This window comes from Myotis daubentonii, chromosome 18 (genome assembly GCF_963259705.1).
Source record: "Myotis daubentonii chromosome 18, mMyoDau2.1, whole genome shotgun sequence".
Lineage (NCBI taxonomy): Eukaryota > Metazoa > Chordata > Mammalia > Chiroptera > Vespertilionidae > Myotis > Myotis daubentonii.
In genome coordinates, this window is record NC_081857.1 from 7,455,054 (window position 1) to 7,468,601 (window position 13,548).

At 56.7% G+C, this 13,548-nt stretch overlaps 1 protein-coding gene across 1 annotated transcript; it reads left to right on the top strand.

Moving 5' to 3' along the window:
• Window positions 1–11,490: 11,490 nt before the first annotated feature.
• Window positions 11,491–13,111, top strand: NHLH1 (nescient helix-loop-helix 1). Its single transcript, XM_059673764.1, has one exon. It carries the CDS (start codon window positions 11,570–11,572, stop codon window positions 11,969–11,971), a length of 402 nt encoding a protein of 133 aa, XP_059529747.1. The 5' UTR covers window positions 11,491–11,569; the 3' UTR covers window positions 11,972–13,111.
• Window positions 13,112–13,548: the final 437 nt, after the last annotated feature.

Here is a 13,548-nt window from a genome sequence, read left to right on the forward strand (position 1 = left end):
CCTGTTATGTGTCCCAGGCTGCCTTGTTCTGGGAATGGGAATGGGAATGGGCCCTGGGTGTCACGCAGTTGCTACCATGTGCTCTCCCCTGGGTCTGGGCCTGAGGAGGGAGGCCCTGTCACCACCAGCTGGAGTCCTGGGGGCAGGGCTCCTTCCGGAGCCTGGTTCCGTCTCACGCGGACAATGTTAGCAGAGTTTCTCCCCACCTTTGTATTTGACAACCATTTCTTTTTTAAAGATATTTTTATTGATTTCAGAGAGGAAGGAAGAGGGAGAGAGAGAAACATCAGTGAGGAGAGAGAATCATTGATTAGCTGCCTCTTGCACGTCCCCTACTGGGGATCAAGCCTGCAACTGGGCATGTGCCCTGACCAGGGATTAAACCATAACCTCCTGGTTCATAGGTTGATGCTCAACCACTGAACCACACTGGTTAGGCTGACAGTCATTTCTCTATTCACTTAGGGATCCTGGGGGGTCCAGAGATGAAGGGAATACAGCCCTGGAGTAGCTCCCAGATGGGTGAGGGGAGAGACAGACACTCCCGACGAGGTGTGACCCAGAGTGCGGGGTGGGCACAGTGGGGCCTGGGACAGTGTGTGGCATTTAGGAAGGCTGCACAGAGGAGGAGCACGTGTGTGAGTTAGATTCGCCCCTGTGGAAGCAGAGCCAAGAGAAAACCCCGGCCATACTCGGGAATGGTGAGCTACTCAGTGCCCAAGCCCCAAGGGTCAGCAGGAGCAGCTCGGCCAGGCAGAGAAGGCCCTGGGGTGGCCTGCCAGGGAGCAAGGCTTTCTGTTAACGGTGGGCATTTTGCAGATGAAAGCGAGCGGTTTGGGACTCTGGAGACACTAGTTCCCTGGATCTCCGTGGAGGCGGAATGCTGTGTGTGGCAGCACAGCCAAGCGATGGGCAGTGGCTGAGGGGGAAGAGCTGGCAGGAGGGGCTGGAGCCAGCCTCCTCCCCTCGCCAGGTCAAGAGGCTGTCTCCCACATTGGGGGTGGGGGTGGGCGGGGGGGGGGGGGGCTGCAGAGATGGAAAAGAGCTGGCCGTTTTCAGAATCCCAAACCCTCCTCTTCGTTTCCTGACCGGGATGTTTACCTTTTCCGATCCCGCTGAGGGGAGGTGGTTTTTCTCCAAGTTCCCTCAGGGGTGTGTGGGGTTCTGGGCAGTGGAAATGCACGCTATCCCCCCCACACATACACACACACACACACCCCTCCCAGGCTGCGCTGGAGAAGCCGGGCTGCGCTGGCGGGGAGCTGAGCGCAGCTGCCGCTGCTTCTGGGCTGGCTGCGAACCTCCCCCAGCCAACAGGTTCCCAGCGGACAGCGCGCTTCCTCTCCCTGCTGTGGCCGCAGGGAGCAGGGAAGTAACTGGGTACCGGTGAGGGGGCTGAGCAGAGCGCGGGCAGGAAGGAAGGTACGCGCTGCAGGGCCTTCAATATTCAGCCTCTGCCTCGGGAAGCATCTCAGCAAAGCTTCTGCCCGTCATGCTGTCCCACCTCCTCCCTCTCCCCTCCCCAAAAATACAGAACCAAAAGGCTGGGTCGCTCTGTGGCTCTTGGGGAGCCCCGCTCCTTGGAAGGGGCACAGGCCCTCTGACCCACTGGGGCTGCCTTTCTGAGACTGGTCTGGCTCCTCACCCGGTACTTGTGACCTGGAGACCCCTTGGGACTGGCTGGCAGCATCTTCGGGCCACGGAGTTTCCTTCCCTTCCTGCCCCTTCCCGCCGGTCGGTCGCTCACACTGCGCCTTCTCTTGCACCCACCCTCTGCTGAAAGCCAGGACCCAGCCTCTCTCTTGTGACTCCTCGTCCCTCAGCCCTGACGGCTTTCCTTCTGTTTCCCACGCCTTGCCCATGCTCCTACGGGCCCATCCTGGGGGAGATTTTTCATCCAGATTCCGGTGCTCTGCCCCGAGATCCTGCCTTATTCAATAGGACTTGGTTTCTTCCAGGGACAGTATAATAAGACCTCAGAAGTTACGTGCAGGGTCTAGCTTATTTGACCCCTGGGGGAACAGTGGCCCTGAGGAATGATGTGGCTTCTATCTGCACTGGCAGCCGTGGCAGTAATAAACTCAGAGCATGGCTGTGGGTGAGGCACTGCCCCAGCCTTGTAAAAGGGCATGGGAGAGGCCGCCTTCCCTCAGAGACCGGAGCCCCCAAGTCTAGATGGCAGGAAGGGACACGACGCAAGACGAAGCCGCCAGTGGCAGCCGCACGTGCTCCTGGCAAAGCGAAGCCAGTGCTGTAAACAGTCCATGGCGTCCGGAGGATGGAGGCTTTGCTTTGGGTGGGGCCGGTCAGGGGGGGCTTTCGCGGTGGGCAGAGGCCAGGAGCAGCTTTTCCAGTTGCCCGATGCCCTGTGACTCTGTTACGGGCCCTCCCCCTCTCCGGGCCCCAGCGCGCTCATCTATGCGGCGGGAGTCGGAGCTCTCTGAGGCCCGTCCCTCTGCTGGCGCTGATGTCTGCGTCTGTGTGGCCCTTCTTCCTCCCTTTCATCTTAAACTCCTCAGGGCAGGGCTGATTTGAAAGGCTGATAATTCATGCACTTGGGAAGGTATTGGGGTCAATCTAGAGAGGAAGGCCTGCGGGCACTTACTGTCCTCCCACCCAGACACAGTAGAAATGTGGGGCGATGCACAGAGAACAGGCCTGTCACTCACATCCCGTCTGCACAAGAAGCTTGGCCAGAGTTGCTGACAGTTGAGCTTGGGAAGCGGAGACCTTTGTAAGGTCCGGGTCTGAAAGGGCCTCGGGTCGGATGGGAGGGAGCGCCCACCGCCTGCGTGGAGTGGAGAAGAGAAGCCGTAGCCCATTCCCAGGCAGGGAAGCGAGCGGGAGTGCAGGGGGCATCTCAGGAGGCCTGAGAGGGTGATGCAACTGTGAGTAAATGTTGCCAGCCTCTGGCCCAGGCTGGCTGGCTGCTCAGGGGCTGGGGGCTAGGACCCTAGAGTCCTCACTCTCCCTGCTCTCCCATCCACTGAGGGGAAATTAGAGAAACTAGAGGAAAGGAAGGCAAAACAGAGGCAGGGGGGCGGGCGGGGGAGAGACAAAGAAGTAATGGGGTACAGGAGTGGGGACACCTAGTAGGGCTGAAGGAGGAGAGGGAGCCTGGGAGAGCTGGAGGGAACGGAGCCTGAGGGGAGAGAGGCCAGGTGGGTGTGGCTGGGAGGGGAGTGGGCCCTGAGCTGGTGGTGACAGATGGGTGGACACAAAGAAGAGAGCTTCAGGGAAGACAGATGGATGGGGGAGGGAAGCGGCTGGGGGGGGGGGGGCAGTGGTCGGAGGTCATAATAAGATGGGAGATGGGCTCTGAGCTGCGGAGAGGTGAGTGGAGAGGAAAGAAGAAAGGGGAGGCTGCCTTAAGCGACAAAGCCTTCAAGGCCAGGGGCTGGGGCGAGAGAGGGCTCAGGCTCAGGGCTGAGGTGGGGGCTTCCAGCCAGGCTGGCGGCGGAGACTGACAGACTGTGCAGTTAGCCAGGGTGGAGACCCGCTGTCCCCTTCTAGAGGCCCAGGGAGGTGGAAGCAGAGGAAGACAGACGAGACCGAGTGGAAGCAGGCAAGGAGAGACCCTCAAAGATGCAGGAAGATTCAAGACTCGCAGCCGCTCCCAGGAACTCCAGTGCTTCTTCCTGCTCTCCTGTCCCCGTGACCCTGAGCACAGCACCCCAGCCACTGGCCCCTGCCCGAGGGTCAGGCAGTGTGGCACAGCAAGGGTTAACGCTGTCTGCTCTCCTTGCCAGCGCTCGCCTGCTTGGGTCCCCAGGGCCCCCCACATATGTCACTGTCTCTCCTGCCAAACCCACTGCTTCCAAGCTCCTCAGCCCCCGCCCACCCTCAAGGACCAGGCCTGGGCCCCAGGGTCTTCCCTACACACCAACCTTTCTTCCCAACAGCCTACCTGAAGCCTGTGTGGAGATAAAAGGAGATTGTACTGCCCTGCGCAATGGTTAGAGCCTCAGCCGCGCACCAAAGGGTCGCGGGTTCAATTCCCCATCAAGGGCACGTACCTGAGTTGCATGTTCTATCCCCAGCCCCAGTTGGGGTGCATGCAGGAGGCAACCAATCAATATGTCTCTCTCACATCCATGTTTCACTCCCTCTCTCACCCCCCTGCCCCCTTCCACTCTCTCTAAAATCAAGGAAAAGTATCCTTGGGTGATTTTTTTTTAAAAATATATTTTATTGATTCTTTACAGAGAGGAAGGGAGAGGGAAAGAGAGCCAGAAACATCGATGAGAGAGAAACATCGACCAGCCGCCTCCTGCACACCCCGCACCGGGGATGTGCCCGCAACCAAGGTACATGCCCTTGACCGGAATCGAACCCGGGACCCCTGAGTCCGCAGGCCGACACTCTATCCACTGAGCCAAACTGGTCAGGGCTCCTTGGGTGATTTTAACAACAACAACAAAAGGTTGTGCTAAGCTAAAAAAAAGAACACCTACAAAATGCAAAATACCAATAACCATAGAGCCATCAGCACCCCCATCTGCGGGCCCTGCTCCTGCCCTTACAGCAATGACCCCCACAGCGCCAGGGGGGCTGTCTCTTTCCCACTCAGCCATGGCTGCCGGCAACCTGAGCTGACCCCAGAGCCTCCCAGCCTCCCGCAATCATGCCCCATACACATGTGTGGGAAACCTCTTGCCACCTTCAGATCACTGTGCACAGGTAGAAAGGTTGGGCGAGCACGTCACAATTTTCCTGGCACTGCACATTACAACTTTCCCATGCGTTGTCTGAAAAGAGCCCTGTGTGGAAAGCAACATCGTCCCCACTTCACAGATGACAAAAGTAGACTCAGACAAGGTTAAATGACTCGCTCAAGGTCACCAGGACTTGGACCCAGGTTTACTGACCCCGAGTTTAATACAATTAGTGGTTCTTCCCACCACTCCATGCTTTATCACACACTTATGCTCTTCAGCTACTCCCTGAGGAGCAAACACTGAATCCCTGAGTGATGACTGTTGGGGGCCCCAGAGTCCAGGATCCTGAGATGACAGACCAGAGGAGTAGGGGTGAGAGCATGCTCAGATCCCCCTTTACCAGCAAACCTCCACTTGCACTGGGGAGAGCATGGGTTACTTATTTCAAGGTTGGAGGTTGCAGGGTCGAAGGATTGGAGCTAAAGGGCCTGAAAGAAAGGATCTGGTACAGGGATCTGGCTCCTCCCTTCTCCACACCACCCTTCCCTTCGGCTACTAGGCTCTCAAGGTTCTGCTTCGGTCTCCCTCAGTGTCTTACCCTTTGGGATCAATAACAGTCCCTCATCTCCACAGTTCTGTTTATTGCGTCTCCCCACCTTGTCTCTGGTCTGGGGTACTTCTTCACAGCTATCGGGGCTCTGCCTCTCCCCTCTCTCTGCCCTGTCTTGGGGCTTCCTCGGGCCTCTCTCCCAGGATCAGCGTCTGTCCATCCCTGAACATCAGTGTTTCTCCCAGGTCCGTGTCCCCATAACGGTCTCCTCTTTTCAGCATCTCGCCATGCCCCTGCCCCTGCCCCTGCCCCACTCATATCTTGTACATCTGAGCCTCCCATAAAGCCTTGGCAACCTGGCAACCGTGCTCCCATCCCCTATTTTTTTTTTTTTTTTATCTCCGTTGTCCCCATGTCTCCATCTCCCCGTGACAAGTCTTCTCCATGTCTGCTACCAAAGACTATTTGCCCTTCTCCCTCTCTCTCTCTCTCTCTCTCTCTCTCTCTCTCTCTCTCTCTCTCTCTCTCCCCCCTCTCTCTCTCTCCCTCTCTCTCTCTCTCTCTTCCCCTCTCTCTCTCTCTCTCTCTCCCTCTCTCTCTCTCTCTCTTTCTATCTCTCTCTCCCTCCCTCTCTCTCTCAGTCTCCGTCTCTTATGTCTCTCCCCTCATTTCATCTGCTTCCTTTCATCTTCCATTTGTCTGTATCCCTCCTCTCCCTCATGGCACACTCGCCTGAGACTCTCGGTCTCCCAGTTTCTTGGATGGGCTAGAGGGCAGGAGGGTGGGGGAGGTAGAATTGTTGTTGCTGGGGGCTCATTAGGTGGAGATTGGTTTTTAATCAGCACCATGGCAATGATGATGCAAGAACCGAGATGCCACCTGATCCCCTGCCCCCTCAACCCCCCTCCTCAAGCCTCCTTTCCCCTCCAGCTCAGCCCATCTGCCGGTGCCTGGGCACCTGTCTGGGCCTGCCCAGGTGGGAGTTGGCACCTCCCAGACCTGGGGGTGGGAAGCAGTGGGGAAGCTGGGGGGGGGGGGAATTGTGGGACTCCCCGTAGGGAAGGCCTCACCCTGGAGAAAGCCCAGAAAAGGTTGATCAGCAAGGGAAATGGCAAATGCCTCCAATAGCCTAAACGTGGGGTGTGGCCCTACTAAGGTCCAGGCTGGTCACTTGCATTATCTTGCTTAATCTCCATGGCAACCTAAGAAGCGGCTAGAATTAACCCCATTCTACAGGAAAGGACAAGTTGATGTTACTCGTCAGAGGCCACACAGCTGGCAGGGGTCTCTTCACTGTAGCACGCGGTTTCTACAGTCCCCCAGCCATGGTTCCCTCTGGACCCTCGCAAAGGCTCAGCGGACATTCAACAGCTGAGTGGGGCAGAGAACTTCAGATACGGACACCTAGCCTGTTGCCTCCTGTGCTTCCCTAGGTCCCAGCTCCTGCCACCCCACAACACATGCATACACACACACACACACACACACACACACACACACACACCACACACACACACCACACACACACCACACACACACCACACACCACACACACACCACACACACACACATACCACACACAAACACACACCACACACACACCACACACACACACACCACACACCACACACACCACACACACACCACACGCACACACACACCACACACACACCACACACCACACACCACACACCACACACACACACACACGCAGACACACATCACACACACACGCAGACACACCACACACGCAGGCTGGAGGCAGCTCAGCTATTGATAGGACCGTAATCAGTGCCCATTTGCATATAATTTTGTATCTAGTTTTCTTACTGCTCGTTAGATACTCCAGCAAACGTGAAGTCTGCCCGGGCTGCCCTGCCCTCCTACCCCAGAGTCGTTCACATGCTACGTTTTCCTCTCTCCTCCACGTTGCTCTGTTTAGCCCTGACTTTCCTCCTAAGAGCACCGTATTCCCAGGGGGTCAGGTTGGGATGGGCAGCCTAGAAAAACGCCTCCGGGGATCTGTGTCAGGAATCTGATCCTGCCGCCCCAGGTGATGGGGTAGGTGGAAGAACGGGGGCTGGGATAAGAAGGTGGGGTGATTGAGTTCCACAGGGATGAGGGCAGGGCCTGGAAAGCAGCCACAGGCAGCGTGGCAAGGGGGCGGTGGTCCCAGCTTTGGAGAATGAGAGCTTGGTGAGGGCAAGGACTCTCGTGCTCTCTGTGCTCTCGCTGCATCTCAGTGCTGTGCTGTCCACTGCGCTTTTCGAGACTTCCCTGTGAGTGCCAGCAGGGCAGAGGAGACACGGGGAGGAGCTGCCAAAGTCGTGCGGGGGACTTAGCCTGGGACCATGGCACTAACATTGAGCTTGCTGAGGGACTCTGTCCCTGCTGCCTCTTCTGAGAGGCTCAGGAGCTCTCTGGGCTCCTGCCCTGGCTCTCGCCCCAGCCCCACCCCTTCCCCAGCTCTCCATTTCTTGCTTATGAAATATGCATGGAGAACAGATGTCCCTGCTCCCCTACTGCCTGCCCCCCCCACCCCCAGGGCCAGCCCCCAATCCCCAGCTCCCAGGGTTAGGGGGGTTCCCAGGTCCTTCTGCCAATGGCTGCCTGGCCTGTCTGTTTAATATTGATGAGGGGGGAGCCTGGGCCAGCCAATGGAGAGCTGGGGGTGTGTGTGTGTATCTCCATATATACACACATAGGGCTGGGTCAGCTCAGGTGTGTATGTGTCTGTGAGTGTGTGTGCGTGTGTGTGTGAGTACTGGTGGCCCCAGGACCTGGTCGAGCCCACCCTTTCCTCCTGGTCCTATATCCCCACTATGTGTGCCCCTCTCGTCTGCCCTGGAGCCCGCGCAGCCATGCCACGCTGCCCCCGAGAGCTCTAGAAAGCTGGTCACTAACTTTGCAGACGGATGAGCTCTGAGCAGCCAGAGGAGACTGGGGCCGTCAACGCTGCCCCTGTCCTGCCAGCTTGGATCCCCTCACAGGGTCCTCCTAGGTAAAGGGGGGACCGTGGGCTGGGGACGGGCGGGCGTGTCCCTCCCCCTCTGGCTCCAGTCCCCTCCCAGAGCCTCCCTCTAGTTCTCTCTCTAGTGTGTTGTGTCTTCCCACCCTGCACCTCCCTCTTCCCACTCCTCCCCTCTGATTCGGTGCCTACCTGTTCTCCGTTGGGTTGGGGATGGCCGGAGTGGGGCAGGAAGTCTTGTCCTGGATGCTGGGCAACGCTGCTGTCCTTGATCCTCGGAGCCTGGAAATGTGAGATCGGAAGTGGATTTGGGGGTGAGGACTCGATGGGGAAATAGAAGCTGCGGCAGGGACTGGAGCTGGGGAGGAGAGTGGGCCAGGCGGACATGGGGCAGGGGGCAGGCTGGGAGCAGACAGAGGGGGACGGAGGGCATGGCAAGGCGATCAGGGTGCAGGAACATGGGGACAGAGGGAGGATGGGGCTGTGAGAGATGTGTTGCGATCCCACAGCTGGACTCCTGAAGCACGGGGGTGGGCAGTTGGGCAACTGAACATGTGCGGGGAGATGGTGATTGTGGGGCCTCCCCCACTATTGCCACCCCCTCTTGTTCCTTTGGACCCCAGAAGATGGGGTGTGTTCTACATTTCAGGACTAACCACCTTCTGTCTTGTGTTATTGTTGGGGGGGGGTGTGCCAGTCAGATGATGACCTTGCCTCCCTCCCCCTCCCACCAGCTTAGTAACTATTTGTCAACTACCATTGAGTCTGTCTTCTGTGCAGTGGGGTGGGCTAGCTCGGGGGTGCCTGACCCCCGGAGAGTGTCTGTCAGGCAGGAGAACCAAACCTGATGAGGGAGGAGGACGGTGACCGTGAGGGAGCTGAGCTCACAGTGAGTGGTCCACTGTGCCCGCTTAACACCCCTTAAAGGAGAGCCCTTTGCCCAGCCTTCCCAGGCCGTATTCCTGCTGCCCTGCCTTCCTCTGACCCCAGGGACAGCAAACCGTAGCTAAGCTTCATCATGGTGGCCCCGCGAAGCTGTCCTCATCCTCTTCTGCGGGCCACGTCTGAACTGACCTGGGGCTGTGGGAGCTGATTATGTTCCCTTTCTCCAGTCTTCCTTGCAGGGGAAGGTCTGAGGCTGTTGAGGTCAGAGCCAGAGCAAAGAGCTGGTTCTGAGCAGGGGGAGCAGGGCCAGAGGATATGCCTTCCCCTGATCCTAGTGGACAGGGTGCAGGGCCTGCTGTCCGCGGTGGTGCGTTTGGGAGTGGGGTGTGGGCTGGGAGCCACTGAGCTGGGGCAGCTGTGCCGAGCTCCATATGTCCCAGTTCACTCTACAATGGGCAATCTGCGTGTTTATTCCAGCTCCTCTCCGCCCCCACCCCTCCTACACACACACACACACACACACACACACACACACACACACGGATGGAGAGGGGCCCTGGGAGGGAGGGAATCACAGGGCCGAGGCTTGCAGTTCTTCTCTCGCTGGTAAAAGTTTAGAGTCACAGCCAACCTCTCTTGGACCTATAGCTTCTGTGTTGCTGTTTTTTTTCTTTTTCCTTTTTTGTCATTATTATTTTTTAAAATTATTTTGGTAAAAAACACTCCATGCAAGTTACCATGTTCAGTGTGCAGTTCAGTCGTGTTAAGTACAGTCACACGGCTGTGAAACAGAGCTCCAGAGATTTTCATTTTGCAAATCGGAAGCTCTGTGCCCATGGAACAGCACCTTCCTTCCTGCCTCCTCCCAGCCCCCCGTAACCACCGTTGTACTTTATATTTTTGTGAAGATGACTACTTAGATACCTTATTTAAGTGGAATCATGCAGTGTTTTCCTTTTTTAATCCTCACACCCGAGGACATGCTTAGAGAGAGAGAGAGAGAAAGGGAGAGAGGGGAGAGAGAGGAGAGAGAGAGAGAAACATCAATCTGTTGTCTCCCCACACGCACCCCAACTGGGGATCGAACCCGCAAGCCAGGTATGTGTCCTGACCGGGAATTGAACCGGCAACCTTTCTGTGCACTGGTCGACAACTTTCAACCAACCGAGCCACTCTGGCCAGGCTACAATAAGTCTTTTTGTGACTGGCTTCTTTCACTTAGCATCGTGTCCTCAAGATTCATCTGTGTGGTATCATGTGACAGGCCTTTCTTCTTTTTTAAGGCTGAATGCTCTTTCATTGTATGTAAATGCCACTCTTTCCTAGTCATGTGTAGATGGATGTTTGGTTGCTCCCATATCTTGGCAGCTGTAAATAATGCTGCAAGGAACATTGGAAGGCAGATACTCACCTCTTCAGGATCCTGGTTTCAGTTATTTTTTCCCGATTTCAATTCATTTGGACATAGATCTCTATACTGTTTTCAACCGTGGTGGCAGCATTGTACAATCCCACTAACAGGGTGCAAGGGCCCCAACTTCTCCACATCCTCACACTTGTTCTTTTCTGTGTTTTTCAGAGCACCCATCCTAATGGGTGTGAGGCGATATCTCATTGTGGTTTTGATTTGCATTTCTCTGACTAATCATGTTGGACTTCGCATATATTTGTTGGTCATTTGTATATCACCTTCGAAGAAATGTTTATTCAAGTCCTTTGCCTATGTATTAACCAAGTTCTTTGATCTTTTGTTGTTAGAGGGGCAGTTCTTTATAATATTCTGGATTTTCACCCCTTATCCAATAGATGATTTTTAGAAATTGTCTCCGGTTCTGTGGGTTGCCTTTTCACCCTGTTGACTGTGTCCTCTGATGCACAAAAGTTTTTAATTTTAAGTCCTACTTGTCTAGTTTTGCTTTTGTTGCCTGTGCTTTAGGCGTCACATCTAAGAAATCATTGCCAAGTTTGATGTCATGAGACATTTTCCCTTTCTTCTAGGAGCTCTGCAGTTTTAGGTCTCACACTGAGATCTTTAATCCCTTTCTCAGATTTATCCTGCCCTACGTCCTCCTCATCCCTTCTCCTCCTTTCCCATGGCTCACTTTCCGGGTTCTCTTCCTTCTTACCATCTTTCCTCCTGTTTCTGTAACAACGCGGCAACCTGCCTATCGCTCCTGCTGTCCCCCTACCCTACACCTCCCCTTTGCTTCTGCCTTCCTCCCGCACCCTTAGGTACTTCCCCCCTCCCAGCCCATCTCAGACCTTCCCGATGCCCTCCTCACCTCTGAGCTGTCCCTCCTTCCTCCCTCCCCACCGATGTCCTCTTCTCTCTTCCAGGCTCCCAACTGGAACCCTGGCCATGGACTCCTGAAGCGGTTCTGCCTTCTCTAGCTCAGTGGCAGACCCCACCACCCAAGGCCCTTCCTGCCTCTCCCACAACCAGCTCTCAGGCTCCCAGAGGGAGGGGCGGGAGGGGATCCTGATCTCACGGGGCAGGGGGCATCCATCATGATGCTCAACTCAGACGCCATGGAGCTGGACCTGCCTCCCGCCCACTCGGAGCCCGAGTCAGGCTTCAGTGACTATGGGGGCGGGGCGGGCCCTGACGCGGCTGGGCCCAGGGGGCCGGGAGGGGGCCAGACCCGGGGCCTGGAGCCAGGAGAGCCCGGCAGGAAAGACCTGCAGCACTTGAGCCGGGAGGAACGGCGGCGCAGGCGCAGGGCCACAGCCAAGTACCGCACGGCCCACGCCACGCGGGAGAGGATCCGCGTGGAGGCCTTCAACCTGGCCTTCGCTGAGCTGCGCAAGCTGCTGCCCACGCTGCCCCCGGACAAGAAGCTCTCCAAGATTGAGATCCTGCGCCTGGCCATCTGCTACATTTCCTACCTGAACCACGTGCTGGATGTCTGAAGGCGCCCGGGCGCACCCCTCCCCGGGCCCCCCCAGGTCCCTTCTCCTCGCCCACTGACTAGAACAGACACCTCTCTCCTGAGCCCTGTGCCCTGGCATGGAGCCCCCCAGGCCTGGGGTAGAGGATGATGTCCCCACGGGTCGTGACCGACCCAGCATCCCAGGGCTGCTCTCCAGGCACCTTCTCAGTGTGTGGTTGGGCCCCAGCTGTTAGAAGTGTGAGCGGGGAGGGGCGGTCGGTGTCCAGTCCTTGTTGGATTTACTAAGCTCACCACACATTGGGTCCCCCTAGCTCTCTCAAGGGTTGCTCCCTCTTCTATCCCAGGTACAGATTTCCAGAGACCCAGACACCCCCTCCCCCCCATCCTCTTTCTACCCTGTTCCAGGGCCTCCTGCCCATGGTAGGGAGGGAACATCAGAACAGGAAGGGGTGGGCTTCTTCCTCGGAGATCTCAGTCTAGATTGGCAGAGGGGCCTGCGGAGATGACATCATCTTGGTGGCGGGGAGTCCCAGTAGCTGACATTGGGGGGAAGGCCTTCCTGTTCTCTATCTTGTTCCTGAAGATGCTGGCCTTGATCTTACTCAGTAGAGAGTGCCTTGCCCTCTCTGAGCTATTTGCTCCCCCTCCTCGGCCCCTCCCACTCCCACCTTCCCAGTTTTCTCCCTCCCTGGGTGCAGAGCTAGAGAAAGGCCAGCCTGGATCCTGGGGCAGGGGATGATGTCCCCAAACTCATCCCAGGGAATGGGTGGGCCAGAGCTCACCTCTGCTTCCTGCATCCCAGCCCACCATGAAAATGTGCAAACCACATCAGGTCCTCCCTGGGATGCAGAGGGTGCCTCAGCATGGCCCTCTGGGAATGCTCAGGTCTCCTGGTCCTAGGGCCTGTTTATCATCCCCCGCCCCCTTTCCTTAAACTGCCTTCAGCAAGGGAAGTGACCCTCACCCACCCCACCTCCAGCGCTCTGCCCCCACTGCCCCGTCACTGAGCCCCACGTGCTCACCGGAGCCTGGGGTCAGCAGTAGAACAAGGGCCCTAGGACCTGTGCAAACGCAAGGAGCTCGCTGCACTCAGCACGCTCCTCCCTCGCACCAAACTGCTAGCTCTACAAGGATATTTATTTATGTATTTATTTATTCATCTATCTATTTATTTACGTATTTATTTATAAATATTACTATTTATTGCCAAGTTGTGCACTTTGGGGTAGGGTGAGGAGGTTCCTGGAAGCCCTGGCCAGGTCTCTCTTGCTTCTTCCCTGATTATTCCTTTCCCTTTTGTGCTCCTTCTGCAACTGCAGGTGTGTGTGTGGGGATCCCCTTTGCTCATGACACCCCATATCCCTCCTCAGATCCATCTGTCTGTCACCCTAGTCCTCTGGGATGGTGCCCCTCCCCCAGATCCAGGGCTCCCAGTTCTTTCTCGGTTCCCTCCATTCCCAGACAACCCCACCCTGTCCCACCCGCCTCTTTTCTCTCTCCAGCCTTCCCCCAATCCCTCCCTGTTCCCTAGTACCCCCAAGAGTGGGCCCTAGGGGTCTGTGTCCTATGTCCTGTTGCATTTCCAATTTCATACAA

What these genes read in the sequence shown, in the direction of transcription:
- NHLH1 (XM_059673764.1), top strand. Translation starts at nt 11,570, where the DNA reads ATGATGCTCAACTCAGACGCCATGGAGCTGGACCTGCCTCCCGCCCAC.